General features: G+C 35.8%; 3 protein-coding genes across 5 annotated transcripts; 2 read left to right on the top strand and 1 right to left on the bottom strand.

The window, feature by feature from the left end:
- The first annotated feature begins 11 nt into the window (after window positions 1-11).
- Window positions 12-6,419, top strand: LOC107593998 (proline synthase co-transcribed bacterial homolog protein-like). 3 transcript variants are annotated; one of them, XM_016283926.1, is made up of 9 exons: window positions 12-142; window positions 2,666-2,773; window positions 2,849-2,884; window positions 2,966-3,041; window positions 3,180-3,320; window positions 3,806-3,844; window positions 3,936-4,078; window positions 4,509-4,607; window positions 5,961-6,419. In XM_016283926.1, exons 1-9 carry the CDS (start codon window positions 68-70, stop codon window positions 6,114-6,116), a joined length of 873 nt encoding a protein of 290 aa, XP_016139412.1. In that variant the 5' UTR covers window positions 12-67; the 3' UTR covers window positions 6,117-6,419. The 3 variants fall into 3 exon arrangements, with proteins under 3 accessions (XP_016139412.1, XP_016139411.1, XP_016139414.1); XM_016283925.1 differs by lacking the exon at window positions 5,961-6,419 and adding an exon at window positions 4,689-5,077; XM_016283928.1 differs by lacking the exons at window positions 3,806-3,844; window positions 5,961-6,419 and adding an exon at window positions 4,689-5,076 and having other exon boundaries at window positions 14-142.
- Window positions 6,420-10,651: 4,232 nt separating this feature from the next.
- Window positions 10,652-14,732, bottom strand: LOC107594055 (transmembrane emp24 domain-containing protein 4-like). The gene is made up of 5 exons (XM_016283985.1): window positions 14,530-14,732; window positions 13,850-13,950; window positions 13,564-13,689; window positions 12,773-12,919; window positions 10,652-11,809 (listed from the first exon to the last, which is right to left on the bottom strand). Exons 1-5 carry the CDS (start codon window positions 14,672-14,674, stop codon window positions 11,660-11,662), a joined length of 669 nt encoding a protein of 222 aa, XP_016139471.1. The 5' UTR covers window positions 14,675-14,732; the 3' UTR covers window positions 10,652-11,659.
- A 319-nt stretch (window positions 14,733-15,051) lies between these two features.
- Window positions 15,052-20,819, top strand: LOC107594034 (protein FAM50A-like). Its single transcript, XM_016283963.1, has 12 exons — window positions 15,052-15,321; window positions 16,001-16,085; window positions 16,462-16,561; window positions 17,190-17,314; window positions 17,666-17,742; window positions 18,632-18,698; window positions 18,890-18,951; window positions 19,114-19,190; window positions 19,644-19,698; window positions 20,053-20,101; window positions 20,284-20,354; window positions 20,700-20,819. Exons 1-12 carry the CDS (start codon window positions 15,211-15,213, stop codon window positions 20,817-20,819), a joined length of 999 nt encoding a protein of 332 aa, XP_016139449.1. The 5' UTR covers window positions 15,052-15,210.
- Window positions 20,820-21,656: the final 837 nt, after the last annotated feature.

Below are 21,656 nucleotides of genomic sequence, written 5' to 3'. Positions count from 1 at the left end.
CCGTGACGTCAGGCGGCTAGTGTATGGTATGTGCGCGCACTGAGGCTGTAGTGTTCTGTGGAGAGTAATGTCGGAGGAGGTTGGGAAGAAAGTGCAGGCGGTGGTGGACCGGGTGAATCAAGCGGTTTCCCGGCGCCCGAAGGTCAGTTTTCATCGCTTTCTTTTGAGTAAGACACGAAACAACAATGTGCTTTTAAAATACTCTAAAAAAACGAACTCGTGTTTACCATATTGTTATGGCAGGGTTATGTAATCTGTTCAACCTTTACACATACGCGAGCTCCATATAGTAACTAGGGATGATTGACAGCTGGTTAATTATAGCTAAAACATTTTTTTGTAATACATTGGATTCATGAAAGTGTTGGAAGGTGTTCAGAATGACGGTATTGAATTTGAATAGAGTGTAACTTCTACTCCAGGAGAAGGACGTTGTGTGAACGAATGCATGTTGCATGAAATATCTCATTCTCAGCAGTCACGCTCCAGCAAATGAAATCTGCATGACATGCGCCAATTACATGCACTTCAAACTCTGACATTACATTAAGCCTTTACATATCACTGTGTAAACAAGGAGCAAATAGATTGCCACGTGAGGATTTTAAGTTTGATGGTGGTTAAAGTAAATCATACGTTTAATCACTGATTTGTTATTGTGTGTACAGTGGTGGCCAAAATTATTAGAACACTAGTATTTCCACCAGCTAAAAAATGATTTTAAGTCAGTTATTTCTATCTTTTGCTGTAGTGTGTCAGTAGGAAATATCAGTTTACATTTCCAAGCATTCATTTAGCCATTAATTGTAATAATCCAGTGAGATTTTTGTCTGACAGCAGCCAGTGCTCCACACAGAGATCTGATCTGATCATTATCCAGTCTGCCTGGAATCACATGAAGAAACAGAACACACTGAGACAGACTAAATCCAGAAGAACTGTGAGGAACGTCTCCAAGATGCTTCAAGAGACCTTCCTGCAAAGCTACAGTACTGTTAAAGGTTTTAGGCACTTGTGTAAAAATGCTGTAAAATCAGGATGCTGTCAAAAATAATGTCATAAATGATTTTCGTTATCAATTAACTTCTATTAAGAAGTTTAAATCAACATTTAACATTTAAATCAACATTTGGTGTGATTTCCTTTGCGTTTAAAGCAGTTTTTGCACTAGGTACACTTGCACAGAGTTTTTCAGGGAGCTTTGCAGGAGGGTCTCTTGAAGCATCTTGGAGACGTGGCCACTAGAGATGCACCGATTGCAATTTTCTTGGCCGATTCCGATTTTTTTTGTTAGTGTGATCTGCCGATACCGATTTTTGCCGATTCCGATTTTCTTTCTAAGAACTATAATTGACAGCATATACAAACAAAAATCTACTTTTCTTCAATGCAAAGTTTTATTTTCATAAAAAAACAAGTAAAATGTAATAAAATAAGAACAAAACAAAAAAATTGCAAACAACAGCACAAATAAATGCAATAGAATAAAGAGCGCTATGAAACTAAGTTTTTCAGGTTAAGTACGTTTTTATTCAGTTAAGAAATACTACCGAAATTAAAGAAATCAAATGGAAAATAACACATCCAGTGTTATTTTACATTTGATTACTTTAATTTGTATTCAGTCAAGAGCAGAAAATGATTTTCTTTGTCTTTTGTTCTTTGATTAACATGACAGACAGCAGCAGGAATATTGAACTGCGGTCCCTTTAAGAGTTATCCACGGACCCAATATACTGTTACAACCTGCGTTCTCTTTCTCAACTATTTACCGTTCCAAAACTGACTGTGTTTAACTGGATATTCGCCAAAGCAGGCATTTTGACATAATTATTTATGTATTTGAACGTTTTAGCGCAGTTAGCCACTCATTTTGGTATTTGTGGCTCACAAGCTGTTTGAGACTGAGGGCGGATTGTGCACTCCACTAATATAGATCAGTGGTGGTGGTGGGAATGACTAAAATAATGTGCAATACAAGCACTATTTAACCGGAGCGAATGAGACGTGTGTGAGAGAGAAGGGGTCGTCGGAGAGAAGAGAGTGAGAATGCACGGCTGACGTTATTGCCTGGTAGCAAAACGGATCAGCTTGAAATCGGAAAGAAGTGAGACTGACCGGCCGATCATGAGGAAAATCGGCCGATTCCGATACCTGGCCGATCGATCGGTGCATCTCTAGTTGCCACAGTTCTTCTGGATTTAGTCTGTCTCAGTGTGTTCTGTTTCTTCATGTGATTCCAGGCAGACTGGATGATGATCAGATCAGATCTCTGTGTGGAGCACTGGCTGCTGTCAGACAAAAATCTCACTGGATTATTACAATTAATGGCAAAATGAATGTTTGGAAATGTAAACTGATATTTCCTACTGACACACTACAGCAAAATAAAGAAAGAACGGATTTAAAAAAAATTTTAGCCAGTGTAAATACTAGTGTTCTAATAATTTTGGCCACCACTGTATATGTTGTATTATCTGTATATACTGTATAGTAACAATATTTAACATGAAATATTTTAACATTTTACAATACTATTGCAGAAATTGCCCCCAGAATCTATTCTAGTGGGGCAAATATTGTATTAAGAAAAAGTTTATTTCCGACGCTGCTAAGCAATAAGCTTAGTAATATTAGCAATAAGTATTTTACTTTTCTCTTGCAGACGTTACCATGTATAGCCCCTCGTCTGGTTGCGGTTAGTAAGACTAAACCACCAGAGATGGTGGTGGAGGCTTACAAACATGGACAACGAAACTTTGGAGAGAATTATGTGAGTAAATAAATAAGTATGCATGTTTTGAAGCTTGGTCACGTATTTCGTATTAAATATCCCCTTTTTCCGCAGGTAAATGAACTTGTTGAGAAAGCTTCCCATCCCCTGGTATGAAGTCAGACAAATTGAAATGTATTTGTTAAGTTGTTTTTGATCAAATGTCTTGATCAATGCAAAACATCTTTGTAGGTTGTCTCATCATGTCCAGAAATAAAATGGCATTTCATCGGTCATCTGCAAAAGAATAATGTCAACAAACTCTTGGGTGAGCAAAGCAGTTTTACATTTAGCTTGACTTTAAATACTAGATTGACAGTAACTACTTAGTAATGTTAGACCGAGTGATAGGTTTAGGACTTTATTTTATTCTGAATTAACCCACATTCATTTAATTCAATCATAGGTGTCTCAAACCTGTATATGGTAGAGACAATTGACTCTGCGAAACTGGCTGAAAAAGTCAACAGCTCGTGGCAAAAAATGAGAGCTGCAAACACACAGCGGTTAAAGATTATGGTTCAGATCAACACCAGCGGAGAGGAAAGTGAGTATTCTTCACCCAAATCATCAGCTGTGAAAATGTTACAAATTCCTATCAAAATCTACATACAGTATTTTGCTATTTTATGAGAATTAAAATCAAGAATTTAGTGTGATTTGGGAGTATCAAATATTACAAAATTGTATCTTTCATTGTTGCTCAAGCCTATTTTTCATATTTTTCTCAACATGTCACAGCACATACAACTTTCCTTACTTTCAGGCACATTATTAAAACCCAAAATGGGTTGCAAAAACCCATTTGAACTCTTAATGAGACATTAGTCAGTAGTACTGTACAAATGAAATGTCCTTTGCATGCTTATATTGTTACAAAATCACTTGTGATGCTTTGCATTTTATTAGATGTTTGTGAAATCTACAGATTCACAGTTGGGAGCATCATACTGGGTTTCAGATGTTTTATGCAATTTTGTTGCAAAAGCCCATATCAAAGGTTCAGATGTTGTTTGATTCACTTTCGAACAGAATGTGAATGTCACAGTGGGCACATGTCTAACAAAAACAGTTAAGCGTTATGAAATCTTTTCTCAGTGTATCAGATGACTGTTTTTCTGAAACCTCAGCACGATCGTCTCTCTTGGACGTGTTTCATCAGGTAAACATGGCCTGCCTCCCGATGAGACTGTAAACATGGTAAAACACATTATGTCTCAGTGTCCTGCTCTTGACTTCGCCGGGCTCATGACGATTGGCCGTTACGGTTACGACCTCAGCGAAGGCCCCAACCCCGATTTCCAGGTGCATCAGATCAGCTGACCTTGCATATATTTGAAGTCTCTGAAATATTTAAAGATATTTACCAAATTTGGGGTCAGAAAGATTTATTTATTTATTTGTTTTCATAAGAAGTGTCTTCTGCTCACCGATGATGCATTTATATGATTAAATACAGCAATATTGTAAAATATTAAAATTTAAATATTTGTTTTTTAAAATAATATTTATTTCTGTGATGGCAAAGCTGGATTTTTAGCATCATTACTCCAGCCTTCAGTGTCACATGTTCTTTTAGAAACCATTCTAACATTTCTTGTTATCATCAATGTTGACCACTTTTGCTGTTTAATAATTTTGTAGAAACTGTTATTCAAGCTCACTTCATGCTAAAAGGATGTTGCAACATAGCATGTGAAATGCAAGTATGTAAATTAATCTATGTGGTGTCTAGATGCTTTTGAAACGTCGTGAGGAAGTCTGTGAAAGTCTGAAGATCCCAGTAGAGCAGGTTGAGCTCAGTATGGGCATGTCTACTGACTTTGAACATGCAGTAAGTGTTGCTTCATTTCAATTGTACTTTCATTTTATTGCAAAGTCGATTTTGTTCAATTTGTATTGTTTTTCCAATTAGATAGAGGTTGGCTCTACAAACGTACGTGTCGGCAGCACTATTTTCGGCACCCGAGAATACCCTAACACCCCGAGCCCCAGTCCGGAGAGAAAGCCAAAGGTCGTCTGTGAGGAAGCAGCCAGAAAAATGGACCGGCTCATGGTCACAGATCAATGAATGATGGGAAAAAAGGTTACTGAACTAAATGTGGGACCTCTTGGGCTTCTTCCCAATGACTGGGCTCATCATTCACCAGACAAGGGCCTTTAATATGTCTTAACTAATGCTGATGACTTGCTCTTCTCTGGCATAAGAACTAGAAAGAAGTGTGATTTAATAACTGGAATACTAAATTTACTTCCTGAAAGTGTTTTTATTGTTGAAAGGTCTCCAGAAGTGTCCTCCAGCCCTCTGTAAATTACTTAAAGGGATAGTTCACCCAAAAATGAAAATGTTCAGGACAGTTTGGACATTGTGGTGAAAATCAGAGGTAAAAAATTATATAAATACTGTTCAGTTTCATGCACAGACCGATCGCTTCGTGTCTTTACACATCAATGTATCGTCACGAGCCGCAGGGTTTAATTTGGTTTTGTTTGAGTGTGTTTTTTTTTTACTCAAAGCCGTGATTCCCATTCACTTCCATTATATGACTGACAGACTGCAACAGTTTGACTTAAAAATCTTCGTTTGTGTTCGACTGAAGAAACAAAGTTACCTACATCTTGGATGCCCTGGGGGTAAGCAGATAAACATCACATTTTCATTTTTGGGTGAACTATCCCTTTAAGCTTGGTTTTGCGATTATTTTTAACAGATACAGGGTCAGCACATGCTCAGTTTCGTTGTGCCAATCCTAGATGTGAGGTATAATTTGTCTTTTCCGTTAGATTAGATGTTAGTAACCCATTTTAACATCTAATTAAAACAATAGGATGTATTATTTTTGTTCCTAGAAGTGTGTAGGTGTAGTTTATAGTCTGTCAGTGTATTTTGTTCAAAATCATAAATGTAAATGATATAAATAGCACATTTATAGTATTGCTTCAGTCTCCACTTGTTGCTGTGAAAGCTGTGTCAGTGAGATGTGTCGGGACTGATGTGTGTGTGGTGTTGTCTTGGGTGACCATACGTGCCATTTTCCCAGGACGTGTCCTGGCCAGGATTTCTGTATTGCCTAAAATATCTATTTGATGTCATACACCGATCGGTCTGCACACGCAATCATTTCAATTGTACTTTCATTTTATTGCAAAGTCGATTTTGTTCAATTTGTATTGTTTTTCCAATTAGATCGAGGTTGGCTCTACAAACGTACGTGTCGGCAGCACTATTTTCGGCACCCGAGAATACCCTAACACCCCGAGCCCCAGTCCGGAGAGAAAGCCAAAGGTCGTCTGTGAGGAAGCAGCCAGAAAAATGGACCGGCTCATGGTCACAGATCAATGAATGATGGGAAAAAAGGTTACTGAACTAAATGTGGGACCTCTTGGGCTTCTTCCCAATGACTGGACTCATCATTCACCAGACAAGGGCCTTTAATATGTCTTAACTAATGCTGATGACTTGCTCTTCTCTGGCATAAGAACTAGAAAGAAGTGTGATTTAATAACTGGAATACTAAATTTACTTCCTGAAAGTGTTTTTATTGTCGAAAGGTCTCCAGAAGTGTCCTCCAGCCCTCTGTAAATTACTTAAAGGGATAGTTCACCCAAAAATGAAAATTTGATGTTTATCTGCTTACCCCCAGGGCATCCAAGATGTAGGTGACTTTGTTTCTTCAGTAGAACACAAACGAAGATTTTGAAGTCAAACCGTTGCAGTCTGTCAGTCATATAATGTAAGTGAATGGGAATCACGGCTTTGAGAGTAAAACAAAACATACACAAAACCGAATTAAACCCTGTGGCTCGTGACGATACATTGATGTGTAAAGACACGAAATGATCGGTCTGTGCAAGAAACTGAACAGTATTTATATAATTTTTTACCTCTGATTTTCACCACAATGTCCAAACTGTCCTGAGTGCGTCCTGAGCGCGTTCAACAGCCTGCACGTGACGCGTCTTCTTCTTGCTTTACAGCGGATCGCAGACTTAGAAGTGCATTACCGCCACCTACCTCTCAAATGGACCATTGACACTCCTAATTGAGATTGTAGATAGAGAGTCAATGAGAATGTAGATAGAGAGTCACGTGCAGGCTGTTGAACGCGCTCAGGACAGTTCGGGCATTGCGGTGAAAATCAGAGGTAAAGAATGATATAAATACTGTTCAGTTTCATGCACAGACCGATCGCTTCGTGTCTTTACACATCAATGTATCGTCACGAGCCGCAGGGTTTAATTTGGTTTTGTTTGAGTGTGTTTTTTTTTTACTCAAAGCCGTGATTCCCATTCACTTCCATTATATGACTGACAGACTGCAACAGTTTGACTTAAAAATCTTCGTTTGTGTTCGACTGAAGAAACAAAGTTACCTACATCTTGGATGCCCTGGGGGTAAGCAGATAAACATCACATTTTCATTTTTGGGTGAACTATCCCTTTAAGCTTGGTTTTGCGATTATTTTTAACAGATACAGGGTCAGCACATGCTCAGTTTCGTTGTGCCAATCCTAGATGTGAGGTATAATTTGTCTTTTCCGTTAGATTAGATGTTAGTAACCCATTTTAACATCTAATTAAAACAATAGGATGTATTATTTTTGTTCCTAGAAGTGTGTAGGTGTAGTTTATAGTCTGTCAGTGTATTTTGTTCAAAATCATAAATGTAAATGATATAAATAGCACATTTATAGTATTGCTTCAGTCTCCACTTGTTGCTGTGAAAGCTGTGTCAGTGAGATGTGTCGGGACTGATGTGTGTGTGGTGTTGTCTTGGGTGACCATACGTGCCATTTTCCCAGGACGTGTCCTGGCCAGGATTTCTGTATTGCCTAAAATATCTATTTGATGTCATACACCGATCGGTCTGCACACGCAATCAAAGCCAAAACCTAGATGTTTTAGGCAATATAGAAATCCTGGCCAGGACGCGTCCTGGGAAAATGGCACGTATGGTCACCCTAGTGTTGTCATGTAATTCATGTAGTATTTTATATCACCCGAAACACTGGTGTTGAATTTAGCACTGATCAACAGTCACACTGGTTTCAGTACAGAACACAGAAATGAAGAAGCAATAAATACAGAGACAAGCAGTTACATGGTGTTTCAGAGAAGCTGAGGGTCTGAGGCCTTTTACTATGCAAGAGAGAGATTATCCTGATTCTTAGAAGCTTGTTTAGAGGCAATCGCATCATATTTTTGTTTTTACATTTTGGATTAATACAGTATTATGTCAAACTAATGGGTTTACTGTTTGTGGTCGGTTGTGAAAAGCCAAAACAGAAATTAACATCCTTTTTTTCAATCAGTGTGTCAAATTTAGGTGAGTTGAGCAATAAAACAATAGAAAATTAAATGGTTTGTGTGGCATGTATAAATGCAGTGGTCAACTTTAGTATTTAATTTTTATTATTAATATATAATACAGTAGTCAACATTTGAAGTGGATCAAAAAAAGTTAATCAAAATTGTCCTAAAATAAGAACGCATTTTGGTTTTAGATTTTAGAACAACGTTGATGAAAGGTTTTGATCCACTTCAAGCCGCTCTGTATTTGTAGCCTTTAGTATAATAATACTTTTGCACAATGAAAGATTATTAATAGCCTTTCTTGTTCGTCTTATCTATCATATGTTGCTGCCTCATTACTCTGCTATACATTTAAAAGAAATGTATTTTAAATTTTACAGTAGTCAATGTTTGAAGTGGATCAAAAAAGTTAATCAAAGTTGTCCTATGACAAGAACGGGTATTGTTTTGGTTTTAGGACAACGTTGATGAAAGGTTTTGATCCACTTCAAATGTTGACTACTATACATAATGATATAGTAATTGGTAAGATTTTGTTTCTAAAGCAAGTGTCTTATCCTCACCAAGGCTGCATTTATTTGATAAAAAGAAAAAAAGTAAGAACAGTAATATTGTGAAAAATGTAGGGCTGTCGCGATTCGTTGATTTGATTCGACTATTCGATTTTTAAAAATCCTCGACTTCATTTTGCTCGCGTCGACTAATCGGCAAAATACCGGAAGTGGCGCATTTCACGGACAATAATCCATAAATCACATTTAGATGTTTCCCAAGGCTGCATGATATATTAAACCCATTTAAAAATCATAATTAAGCATAATTGTGAATTCACAAACGCTACGATTTAATTAAATATTTATATGCGATGCAGCTCTAATACAGTATATGCGCTTTAATGATTTACATGCGTGTAGGTTAAGTACGTGCGTCGCACTCCGTTCACAGTAGTTCCACAGGAACTGTTATCATTTACATGTGTGTGGAGCGTCTCAAACTCCATCTCTGCATGTTGTTGTGCGTTTGGGATTATTATAACGTTCATCTGGGAACGCAACGTGCGCCATTTCATCAGATTTGTAAAGTAAATCATTTCTAAATCTACGTAAACTCAGGAGAATACATTGCGGTTTCAAAATAAAAGCTCAAACCCTCTTGAGTTTACACGTTTTTGATGTCCACATATTCTTTTAATTACAGTTTCCATTTTCATTTTTCTATACTCTGTTTTAATGGTTAAATAAAATTTTATTAATCAAAAAGCCTGTGTAATGAATTGAGTTTTACAGTTTTATCTTTACCAAATTCTGTTTCCATTATTTTCTGGATTCCATTTGAATGGTTCCATTACATTTAAATAATCAAAAGCATCTCAAATTAATTGATTTTATTTATAAAAAAAAAAAAGTTTTACTTTTATGGTAAATAGTCCTTTAAAAAGTGTTTTTTGATTGTAATTGTATTATTAGTAGACTAGAACACGTGGATATGTTGTCATTCTTGCACTATAATACTGAACTTGCATTTCAGTGATTTGGACTATGAGATGGACACTTGCTTCTTGCACTCTATTGCACTTTACTTTTGCTTTAAAAAAAGGGTTTCATAGAAATTTGGATTTAATTTGGTTTAATAAAATTAGTTTAATAAAATATTCTTAAGTAAAATTGTTGATTTTTTTTGTGGGAAATTAATCGTTTAGATTAGTCGATAGATTAATCAAAATAAAAATAGTCGTTAGTGGCATTCCTAGAAAAATTACAGGAATCGTGTAATATTATTACAATTTTACAATCTTTTCTATTTTAATACGTTTCAAAATGTAATTTGTTCCTCTAATGGCCTGGCAGAAATCATTCTAATATGCTGATTTCGTCCTCAAGAAACATTTTGTATTATTACCAATGTTGAAAATAGTTTCACCCTATTATGGGTTGTGAAAGGTTCATATTTTGGTTTTGGGAGTCCCCAACAACAGGTTGACATGCATGCAAGGTCAAAAAACACTTTCATGGTCTTATAATATGCTCTTAATTTTACCTTACTTCCTCAACGACTCCCAAACGATTCGCTCAACAATTCATTTTTCCAAACCACTCCTTTGCGTGACGTTAATCTGCGGTGATTGGTCGATTTCATTTCATCATGCCTGTAATGCCTGATAAAGCGGTGTTTGTGAGCACAGTGCTGCTTTGTGTACAGCGTTACCGGGGAAACCGCTGTTTTTACCAAAAAGCCTGCACCTAGTGGCAGAGAATGAATTTGCATTTTCATTCAGACCAACAAGTGGGCGGGCAATATGCTAATGTTTCATGTTGACGTCAAAAAAGTTCTGTCACTTTGATCAATTAAATATATCCTTGGGGAATAAAAGTATTAATCTGTTTTAATCTTCTTTTTTTTTTTTTTTTTTTTTAAATCTTTACTGACCCCAAAGTTTTGAATGGTAGTATATTTATATATAACAATTAAAAATATATATATATTATTGTAAATTAAGTACATTATGCTGCTCATTCATGAAGACAGAGTGCATCTGTAAATTTAAAACACATTTAATTCAAAGAAACAACAACTAAAATAGACAGAAACTAAGACAGTGTTTATGAATGATGTGTCAAACAATGTAACGACTGAGTACCAAGTGTACAGTTAAGTATCTGCATGCACACTGATGAACAGTTTATTACAAAGCTTGAATTACACTTGAGAATACAGCTGTGTTAGCCTAGAAATAACCTTCAAATTGCCTCATTATATGGAGGATTTGTGCATCATGCAAACCAGCATTTTTATAAATTGGTACTTGTAAGAAGCCAGTACAAAATTTTCCAAAGATCCTACAAACAACATATATTCTTGAAATTGAAGAACCCAGAAAACCTAAAGTTTTCATTACAGACATTCCTGTATGTTTAAATGTGGTCAATGCAGTTAATAAATAAAGCATGAAACAGAACATTGAGAACAACAACAAAAATCATATTTTGTAAAACAATTAAGAAATTCTTAAAATATGTATTTTTGTTGGTCTTAACAGCTACTATGCAAGCTATAGTCAATTAGCTTGAATCATTTCCCCTCAAAATCATGAACATCAAACCTATTTGAGAGCCCGAGACAGACAGAATATGAAAACAAAGCCACAAATTTGAAAAATACCTCAATAAATACATATTAAAAATGTTGAAAAATGCTGAAATGATTAGCTGGCTTGATTCTTCACATTTATCAGTAATAACCTTAAAATCAACAGTAGTTTCCATGCACCCATAATGATCACCACTTTAAAAGCATAACATTTTCCTATCACACATTTTAGTCAAATGAACAATGTTCTAGATGCTAGACATGTATGATAAAGGGTTATCAGTCATACAGCAGAATTAAGGGTTGTTGTTAATATTCTGCCTGTTTAAGCTCATTGTGTCTGAATTGATCTGTTCAAGATAAAGTTGTACCGAATTGAATTTAAAAAGAAAAAATGGAAATGAAGCACTGAGTATTTCCATGCTTGAAAACCATAATGGCAATGAATGTTACTTGAGTTATTGTCTCTGTGATGCCGTCTGATCTTCACACCAGCTTTTTGGCCTCAAAGAAGCTCTTGAGATGTCTCATTTGCCAGATTCCTGTGATGATGAGGATGATGGTCTGAGCGATAGACCACCACAGAACCCGCTGGTTTGTGCTCTCGCTCGTCATACGGAAACGCTCCTCACGGTACTATGGGAAAAAACAAAAAACACTGAGTGCAATACAGAATCCCATACAGATGCTGGACGATATAACACCGAGAACTAGATGGCAGTGTTATTTAAGTAACATTGAAATACTTGTATTAGTTCATTTGTAACTATTTTAATATTTTCACATTATTATTTTAGTAATTTTGCTGTTGTTACCATTTCTGTTTAGTAAATTATGTCTTTGTTTTTAGCAACTTATTTCAGATTTTATTTTAGTACATAGTCAAACTAAATGAAAATAAATGTTTATTTTATTTAATATTTATTATATTTCAAGTAACAATTTTGTATAGTCTTGGTTTATATTTTCTACTTACATTTTCATTTAAGTTTTAGTAATTTTTATTAGTTTCAGTTTATTTATTTCTATATAGCTTTATTACATTTTATTTCAATTTTAGCATATCAGGTTAAAGTAAACGTAAATAAGAAATGTTTATATTTTATTTTATTCTATTTTAAATAAAAATGTTTTTTATGGCCTCGGTTTATATTTTCACTTTTCATGGTAATAGTATTTAAAGTTAGTAATTCTGCAGTTTTTTATTAGTTAGATATATATACATTTGTATTGTAAATATATACATTTGTATATATCCCTATATAGTTTATATTAATTTTTATTTCAGTTGTAGTTTGAATTGTTTTAGTACATCAAGTTAAACTAAATGAAAATAAGAAATGTTGCCTTGGGAATTTTTATTCCTTGTATATTCTATTTCAAGTAATGAAACGTTTTTATGGTCTTAGATTTAGTTACCTAGAAAAACCCCACTAGATACAGTACTAATATTGACAAGACAGATGCCAAAAATGTTAAACATCCTGAACAGGTACCTGCTTTCAGCAATTGCGCAGATTAAATGGTTAAGTTGGTGGGTCAGCCAACAGCACCTCACTGTACCGTAACCTAAAACATGTTTCTGCAGCTGAAACTCACCCGCTGGTAGTTCTGCTCTTTCTGGATCTGTTCCACCTGGTCCAGGAGCTGTCGGACCCTCAGCTGCAGCTCGGTCAGTTTGTCTTTGGCTGCGATCTCCGGGTAGTTGTTGGTGTGTTCACCAACCTGAATGTCCAAATGGACTCTCTGTAGGACAGCATGATTTCACATGTTTATGTTCACTTACAGGCTTACTGTATTATATTGAACTAGATATTGTAATAGGTTTTTTTAATCATCTATAAAATTACTATACTGATATATAAGTAATTTCAAAAACGTAAAAAAAAAAAAATCCATATTAAGAATATATTTGATTGTTAACCAAACCTTCATTGAACTAAAGCTGAAATAAAATAAAATATAAATATTAGAAGAGAAATGTTGCCTTAGGTTTAAGTTGAATTACTAAAACTAATACTGAAATAAAAATAAATTAACGTCAAATAGAAATTTTAAAAAAATGACAAAAGCAAAAAATTATTCAAATGTAAACAAATTAAAATAAAACTGAAATATAAAATAGCTATATATATATATATATATATATATATATATAAAAAACCAAAATATCACTACATTTGAAATCTGATGTAATTTAGTAAATATAGAGACTACATATTACACAGCATATTACTCAAAAATGTCTGATGAATGTTTTGGACTGCAACTATGACACTTTTTGAGTTTTCTACATCTACAGGTGCATCTCAATAAATTAGATTGAATTTATTTAATACACGAGTTATTGAAGAAACGAGTATTTGCACTTTCATGGTTTTTAGTCATACCAGTTTCCCCCCAGCAAACAGCGCCATCTTGCTGGAGTTGGAGTGGAGGCAGATTTGATGCTCTCCTGGTGTGTGGGACGTGAAGGTGAAACGGCCATCTGAGCCGTACTGACGGGACAGGATGATCTGAGAAACAGAGAGAATGTGAAAACAACTTCACAGAAGTGTATTGGTATCCAAATATATTATTGCCAAATATAACCCTATTAACTGTTATACTACAAATTACAGTTTGTTGAGTAATAGAAAGGAGTAATAGAAAGTTTGTATAAAATAGACAGGCTACCTTGGCATCAGGATCTTTGATTTCCACATGCATGCCTAAACCAGGGGTGGATGGGAGAAAAGAGCCCGCCTGTTTGTCCCACAGCTGTGTTCTGTATCTCCCTAAAAAGACACAAATAAAGGCCAACACTGTATGTTACCAGCATCATTAAAGGAATAGGTTAAAAATAAAATTATTTTCACTTCACAAGTCATTAATTGATGGACTGGAGTGATGTGAGTGAATTAATCCTTTAAAAATGTACAAACATATTTATTAGAATAACATTAATCTGATCATTATTGCAGTACACAGTAAGTATATTATAGCACAAATGCACATGCACTGTCTCCTGTCAACATAACTGGTATTTCTGATTACTACAAGCAAACGGTAAATGCAGGCTGAAGCTGCTGGCGGGATGGAACTGGTTGCACCTGTATCTCAGGAACCCAAGCAGGATGCTGCACCTGCCACATCCTTGATCATGCTGATCTACTAAAAGCCCTCCTTTATTTGGACAGATGGACGCAGATAAGCACATCCAAACTTAAATCAGATTTGACATCAGCTGTCTTCATGTTAAGTGTTTTAAATAAGACAAACGATGAATTACACTACTGGTATATGATCCAGATGGATGAATCAACTAGCCGACAAAGCTAACCGATCGCAGAGAGCCGATTTGACAATGGACGTACCGATCACCATGGTTTCGTCGGGTATTTCTTCAATAAAACATTTCTTCTCCGTCTCTCCGATATGGAAATAAAGGGCTTGGCTTGGAGAAAGCCACGCAAATAGAAGCATAAGCCCGGTACAGAACACCACCGCCTTCATCTCCATCCAAATCACCTCTCACTCAATCCAGGGATGCGAATCGATTTCAGAGTCGCTCGAGTCTCACTACCAAAGGGCCTTTGTTCAGTAAAAGTCCCCTGGAAGTTTATCTGAGGACAAACTTAATTCAATAATTCAATAGTTTAATTTCATAAAATAGTCATAAAACGATTACTTAACACATATTTCAGGAAATATACCTCTTGTGTTTGTAAACGTAATGCTGATTTTTTTAATGTCAAATAAATAAATCTACTATTTGTAAGTGATTTGCACATTAAAAATGAAGATATGTTTGAAATGCCATAATCATAAAACCATAGTAATGCAATATTTATTTTAGGCAAGCGACTGGGAAGACTTTTACTTTGGAATGCAGTTATTTCGCGCAGCAACCGGAAGCAGTATTATGGTAATTACCCACAACCGCCTGCTTCAGTCGAGAAGTTTTTCGTTTGTTTATTGACTGAATTCAGGAGGTATTTCGCATTTTTTTTTGAGCGTTTTTATTTCTTTTCTAAATATCTTGTAAAAGAGCTGCAATGGCGCAGTATAAAGGAGCGGCAAGTGAAGCGGGGAGAGCGATGCAGCTCATGAAGAAGAGAGAAAGAGAGCGAGAACAGCTCGAGCAGCTCAAACAGAAGATAGCAGAGGCAAGTGAGCCAGAATAACAACATATAAACACACTGGCTATTCAACCCGTTCTGACCACATTCCTGCTACAAATAGCTGCACGTTTCCCTCAAAAGTGTAATGCCATGTCAAGTTTAGTATATAGATGGTTTAACCCATAACACGATTATTTCTCTTGCCCATTCTAGACAGCATGAAGTCCATTTTATGATATGATGCCACGTTATGATGACTTTATTAGTGTAGTATAAGAATTAAGGTCATATATGTTAAAACATGACTGGCTCCTCCTTACCATGGCTAATATAACTTTTGGATTCTTCTTTAAAATAACATTTTTAAAAAGTGCATGTAGAAGATACGTCAACACTGAGTATAAATATGCACACATTTCTCCAATAAATAAATAAAGACTATAGTAAAATCATGTGCTTGTAAAATTGTAGTCATATGTGTTCACAAATATATATATATATGGCCGCCCCGAGTAGTATACACAGTAATTTATGATTATTTATAGTTTTGGTTCTACTGTATGTCAACTGCTGATCTGTAAGCTTTATGCAATGATTTCTGATGATTTGAGTGCTTTTATAAAGCATCATTACAACAATCTTCATATACAGCCCAAGTCACTCTAGCTTATACTTTATGTATAACAACATCCCCATTAACTGACCTTAACCGTTTCCTTTCCAGGACAATATGGTGAAGTCCAACATTGATAAAAAGTTCTCAGCTCATTATGATGCTGTGGAGCAAGAGCTCAAGTCCAGCACTGTTGGTAAGTGAATATTAGAAATGCAATGACTTACTACGGATCTGCTTCTGTAGCGGGTTTATCTATCTCAGTGAGGCTGCTTGTAGTTGATCAGAAAATGTTAGACATTCTTGTTATGACTAGAGCTGTCATTTGATTATCGTTAGATTGTCATAACACTGCAGCATGCTTTAATTGTATTAAATGTCCCGTCTGAATTTGGCAACCCTAGTCATAACGCACATCCTCCTGTGGATTTATTTAATTTAAGCCAATAAGCTTAAATTGTAGGGGGAATTCTTGTAAATTGGGACTCTTTTTTGTCTTTGAGATGATGACTGGGGAAAAATAGCCAAATTAACCCTATATTATGAGTGAAGGATGTTGTTGTTCTCCGCAGGTCTGGTGACACTGAATGACATGAAAGCGAAGCAGGAAGCTCTGGTCAAAGAACGAGAGAAACAGCTTGCCAAGAAGGAGCAGTCAAAAGAGCTACAGCTGTAAGCTGTTTTCATTCATTTGAACTATGCTTTTTGCTAAAATGGTCTTTGCTAATTAATTGCTATATAAAGTTAAGCCCATAGTTTTAGCACTTTTTAAAACCTGTGGCAAATTTTGCAAGTAAAAATGTATATTTTTGTATTTCTACTGGATATAGCAGAAGTACGAATTTCAACAGTGACCATACCTTATTACATATTTTTGAAGTAGCTCTCATCCAATTACCTATTGCAATATTGTCACTGTGGGAATCTACAAAATGTAGTGAAGTCAGGTGCTGTTGACAGATTTCTCTATGTTCAGCCAGCTTGTCTGTGTTTTCCTTTAGCCATGTAGCTGCACACGCCTAGTACAGTAATTATGCTTGAAATTGGGCAGACCCAATCTTCTGCTGGTCTTTATAAGCTGTATTAATTTTTTTTTGTATTTAATTCTCAGCCTCAGCCCTGCCCAGATAAATATTATGTCAGATCAGATTAAGTAACTTAACTGCCTTTTAAGATTAAGACTAGGTTGTTGAATATTCTTGCATGAAATCTTGCCTGCATCCTGCTTTTTTGTTTATTTTTCCTTTCAAATCTGTATAAAGTTTGATCTTAAAGCTTCATATTTGGTCTGTTCTTGTAGGAAGCTTGAGAAACAGAAGGAGAAGAAAAGAAAGGAAGAGCAGAAAAGGAAGATTGCCAGTTTATCCTTCAATCCAGATGAAGGCGCGGAAGAAGAGGAGGAAGAGGAAACTGAGGAGGAGATTTGTATGACATTTTACTTTGCAGTTTTCCACGGAAGTGGAACAGCTGTCTACAAAACTGTTAAAATGTCAAATAAATGTTTCAGTAAGCTATCAATAAGTGCAGACGTCCATGGTCCCTACCATGTTTAAATGCATCCTGCTTAGTTTACCCTAAAACCAGCACAAACATTGCGAAAAGGCCTGCATATTCAGCACTGCTAATGACTCTTAGATTCTTAATTCCTAACCAGTATTTTAAAGTGGTGCAGCCAACATGTAAAAGTGCTTTATTAGTTATTCCATGGCAGAATCAACACATATGAAGTAATTTTAAGTCTTTTTTTTTATTATATATTTATATTTTTTATAACAGGCATACCTGCAAAGAAGAAAAAACTAGGGAAGAACCCAGATGTGGACACCAGTTTCCTGCCAGATAGGGACAGAGAGGTAAATATCCTGCTCTTGAGACTCTGTTAACACATGTATACCTACTTTATATTCAACAAATAGATTAGAGAAGCAAAAAAACACTCTAAAATAATTGTATTTGCTCTCCGTGTCAAAGAGTGTAGAGTGATTGTCCTAAAGACCTCTTTTTAAGGATCTGAATGCAGTTATACAAGACTGTTGGTTTAACACGAGCCTCCTCTGGGCTATACATCAAATAAAAGTATGCTGTTTTTGCAGAGACGTTGCTCAGGTGTCAGCACACATTGAGACATCATTCTGAGCTTTATCACAAAGCCGTGTACCAGTGTTAACCGCCACAAGAATTGTAGTTTTGCTGGTGTGATTGTTTGTTTGCATTGTTTGGCTCATTTCCAGGCAATTTCCACTGAGGTGTGGTGAATAGCAAGATCCTTAGGTCTGACAGATTACCTGTAATTCGTCGCGAAGCTTTTGTTTGCATTTGTACTGTGGGTATAAGACCTCTATGCATGTCGTATATGTGCCAATGATTTGTCAATGAGCTTTGGATTGTTTTCAAAAGTTAAACATACACTGGATATTTAAAAAAAAAGTGATTTGATGATCTTGACAGTTATGATCACACCATGTATGTGTGTGTATCAACTGCCTCAAAAATAAAAATGTTGAATTAATTTATTTTTGTAATCACATCATGCTGTCAATTCAGTTTTTTTTTTTGTTAAAGACATTTGAAGAGTTTTTAGTTTTAAATCCCCCACAGGTTTTGATGCTTGCAGTCCATGACTATATATTCGTGAACTCCTAAAAATTGGCAAAAGTTGTATTTAGTAGTTATAAGCATTTGAAAAATACAGTTGATTTTGGGAAAACGTACCAAAAACTTACTGCGTAAAATGTGTTTCAGGAAGAAGAAAATCGTTTAAGAGAGGAACTCAGGCAGGAGTGGGAAAGAAAACAAGAGAAGATCAAAAGTAAGATATGCAGTTGTTATGGATATTATCTTTTGTTTGATATCAGTGAACCTGGCCAAGGGTGCAACTGAATCTATAGAATCATTCCTAATTTAATTTAGACTTGTCTAGTTATGAAGTAGCTCATAAATCCTCATGCAACCACCAACCAAAAGAAGCATCCTACAAACCTGTTCTTCGGCTCTTTTTAGGTGAAGAAATTGAAATCACTTTCAGCTACTGGGATGGCTCAGGGCATCGAAAAACTGTCAAGGTAAATGCAGGTTATCAAATGTTCTAACTACAAGCCACACCCAAAATGATTTACATTGTTGTTACTATGTTGCGTGTGCAAATTGGACAAACATGTTCTAATGCATGTGCTGTATTATTAAAATGTTAACATTTAATATACATTTTGTGTGTGTTTGTGTAGATGAAGAAAGGCAGCACAATTCAACAGTTTCTCCAAAGAGCCCTGGAAGTTTTGAGAAAAGACTTCAGTGAGCTGAGGTAAACACATTCATTTCCACCTGCTATTAAAACACTTTATTAGTTTTAATACACAAGAGTTAGTCCAGCTAGTCCATTTCAGAGTTTCCTCAAATCTTTCCTAAAATCGCTTAAAAACACGATAAAATGTTGCATATAAATGCCAGACAAAAAGACAAATTCTGTGTAATCAGACAGATATTATTTATTTTAAATTGATGGAGGTGTTAATCGCCTTTGTGTAAATTCATTAAAGAGGGACATGCTCTAGTTAAAATGCAGTGTAACTTACAGTGAGTTAATTTTGAATGTGTGCTCGGTCTAATTTGGTTTCCTTGAATTTCAAATGCATGCAGAAAGCATGTCATATTTAATTTTCAAGTGTGCTGTTCGTGTCACGTAGCTGGTGTTGAATTGAAGTGCTTTTAATTTTGAACTATGAGGTAATATCAGAGTCTGTTTTGTGTCCTGCAGGTCAGCAGGAGTGGAGCATCTAATGTATATTAAAGAGGATTTGATAATCCCACATGTGAGTAAAGTTTCCACAACAAAACTAATGCTTTTAAAGGATCAGATCTTCAAGTGCTTCAATGTTTATTCTTCTAAATCTTCTCTTATGTAAGACCAGTTGAGTCACTCCTAAATCATTGGAAGACACGTCATTGTTTACCATGCGCAGCGCTTGTGCATCACATTTTCAGAATTTGTGACAAGCACAACTACACTTTTTTTTTTACGACGCAACCTGCTTTACAACGGTTTAAGGGCATTTTATTAAGTGTTTAACTGATCACAAAGACAAGCGGTAGTAAATCACAGATTATAGTTCATTTGTCCTTTTAGAAAACGTCTCTCATTGACTAAAAACCTGCTTTTCTTCCAGCATCACAGTTTCTATGATTTCATTGTGACTAAAGCAAGAGGCAAAAGTGGTAAGTTCCTACTTTATCCTCCACATTTGGTTTGACAGGCTCCCATGTGGCTTTTGTTTTCACACATGACTCTGCTCTGATGTTTTTAGGATAACAGTTATTAAATTTAACATAAGCCTGCTACTTTTTGTGTTGTATCTCTGTTTATGGTACTGAAATTAGGCTTTCCTGGTTCTCCTCAGGGCCCCTTTTCAGTTTTGATGTGCATGATGATATTCGGCTGGTGAACGATGCCACAGTTGAGAAGGATGAGGTAAGGTGATTTTTGACTATCAGCATAAAGTCTGATCCACGTTTTTGGACAAGAACCACCCAAATTGACAGGAAGAGACCTACTTGTTTGTAATATGTTATGTTTTTAGGGCAGGTGAATGTGAAATTGGATCAAATTCTTGTAGAAAATCAGCATTTGTGCTCCAGGATATGTTGAACAGCTCTTTCAAGTCTTTCAAAGCTTCGATGCCACAAACCTTGGACAATCAGCGACATGTTTTTTTCCCCCCCTCAGCTCACTGACTGAAGTTTCAGCCTGAGAACTCAAACACAATGTTTCTTGGCTTATTTTTCCAAAGCTCTTTGTGTTTCTTCGTTTGTCTAGTCTCATGCGGGAAAAGTGGTGCTGAGGAGCTGCACTCCCTCAGCTGCTGTTGTTTTCACTCCCAACCCTTTGCCTACCTCCTCCCCCACCGTTCCACCCCTTCCGCTTTCACTCAACTGATCTTTAGTTCTTCACGAGACCTGAGACAGCTTATCTGCTTCGAGGACACAGCTGCACTGGGTTCTTCAGACAGGTGACGGTAGCGGGATGTGGCCACCCACACTGACCCTGGATCTGCTCCTGCTGGTCAATTTGTTCCTTGGGGCCCATGGTGAACAAATGCATTACAGACCTCAGAACGGCACGCTTGAATGCATCCGCCGGGTAAGACTTCATATTTTGACTTCCAGCTTACTGTATCAACATGTAAGGAATATATGGTGCTGTTTTATCAGTCCCGCAAAGCATTAATGTTAGATTCATAAGGCAATATTATGAAAATCCAAAACAATACTATGTAAATATTATAGTGCGCACACTAGATGTTTTTTGTTTTTGTTGGAATCAAAAAGAAAGTTTAATACACCTTTTTTCATACTTAAAAAAAAAGACTTAAATGTTTTACCATGTTTTACAGAAGACAACTATTAAAATGCTATTCAATGTAACTATAGTTTATATACAAAAAAAAAAAATCTTGTCAAGCATATTTAGAACCAGAATGATTAGCTGGATATATAAGGATCACAGTGTGGCCCTAAAACAAATTAATTGTAATTGTAAATATAATTATATATCTTTATCAGCCTTTGCCACTGTACCTCAAACCTCCAGGTTTTACACATTTTAGTCTTTGAAAATACAGTACAATTTAGTATGTACACGTTTTTTTATATATATATCAGTGCAGGTCAGAATAAGTATTTTGTTTCTTTTTTTACGTAAAAAAAGAAACTATATATAAAAATATCTATATATATATATTCCTGTTATAAATATATTTAATTCCTAACAGTC

Source organism: Sinocyclocheilus grahami, unplaced genomic scaffold (assembly GCF_001515645.1).
Source record: "Sinocyclocheilus grahami isolate Dianchi unplaced genomic scaffold, SAMN03320097.WGS_v1.1 scaffold178.1, whole genome shotgun sequence".
NCBI classification, from domain to species: domain Eukaryota; kingdom Metazoa; phylum Chordata; class Actinopteri; order Cypriniformes; family Cyprinidae; genus Sinocyclocheilus; species Sinocyclocheilus grahami.
This window is presented reverse-complemented; position numbering and strand designations above follow the sequence as displayed.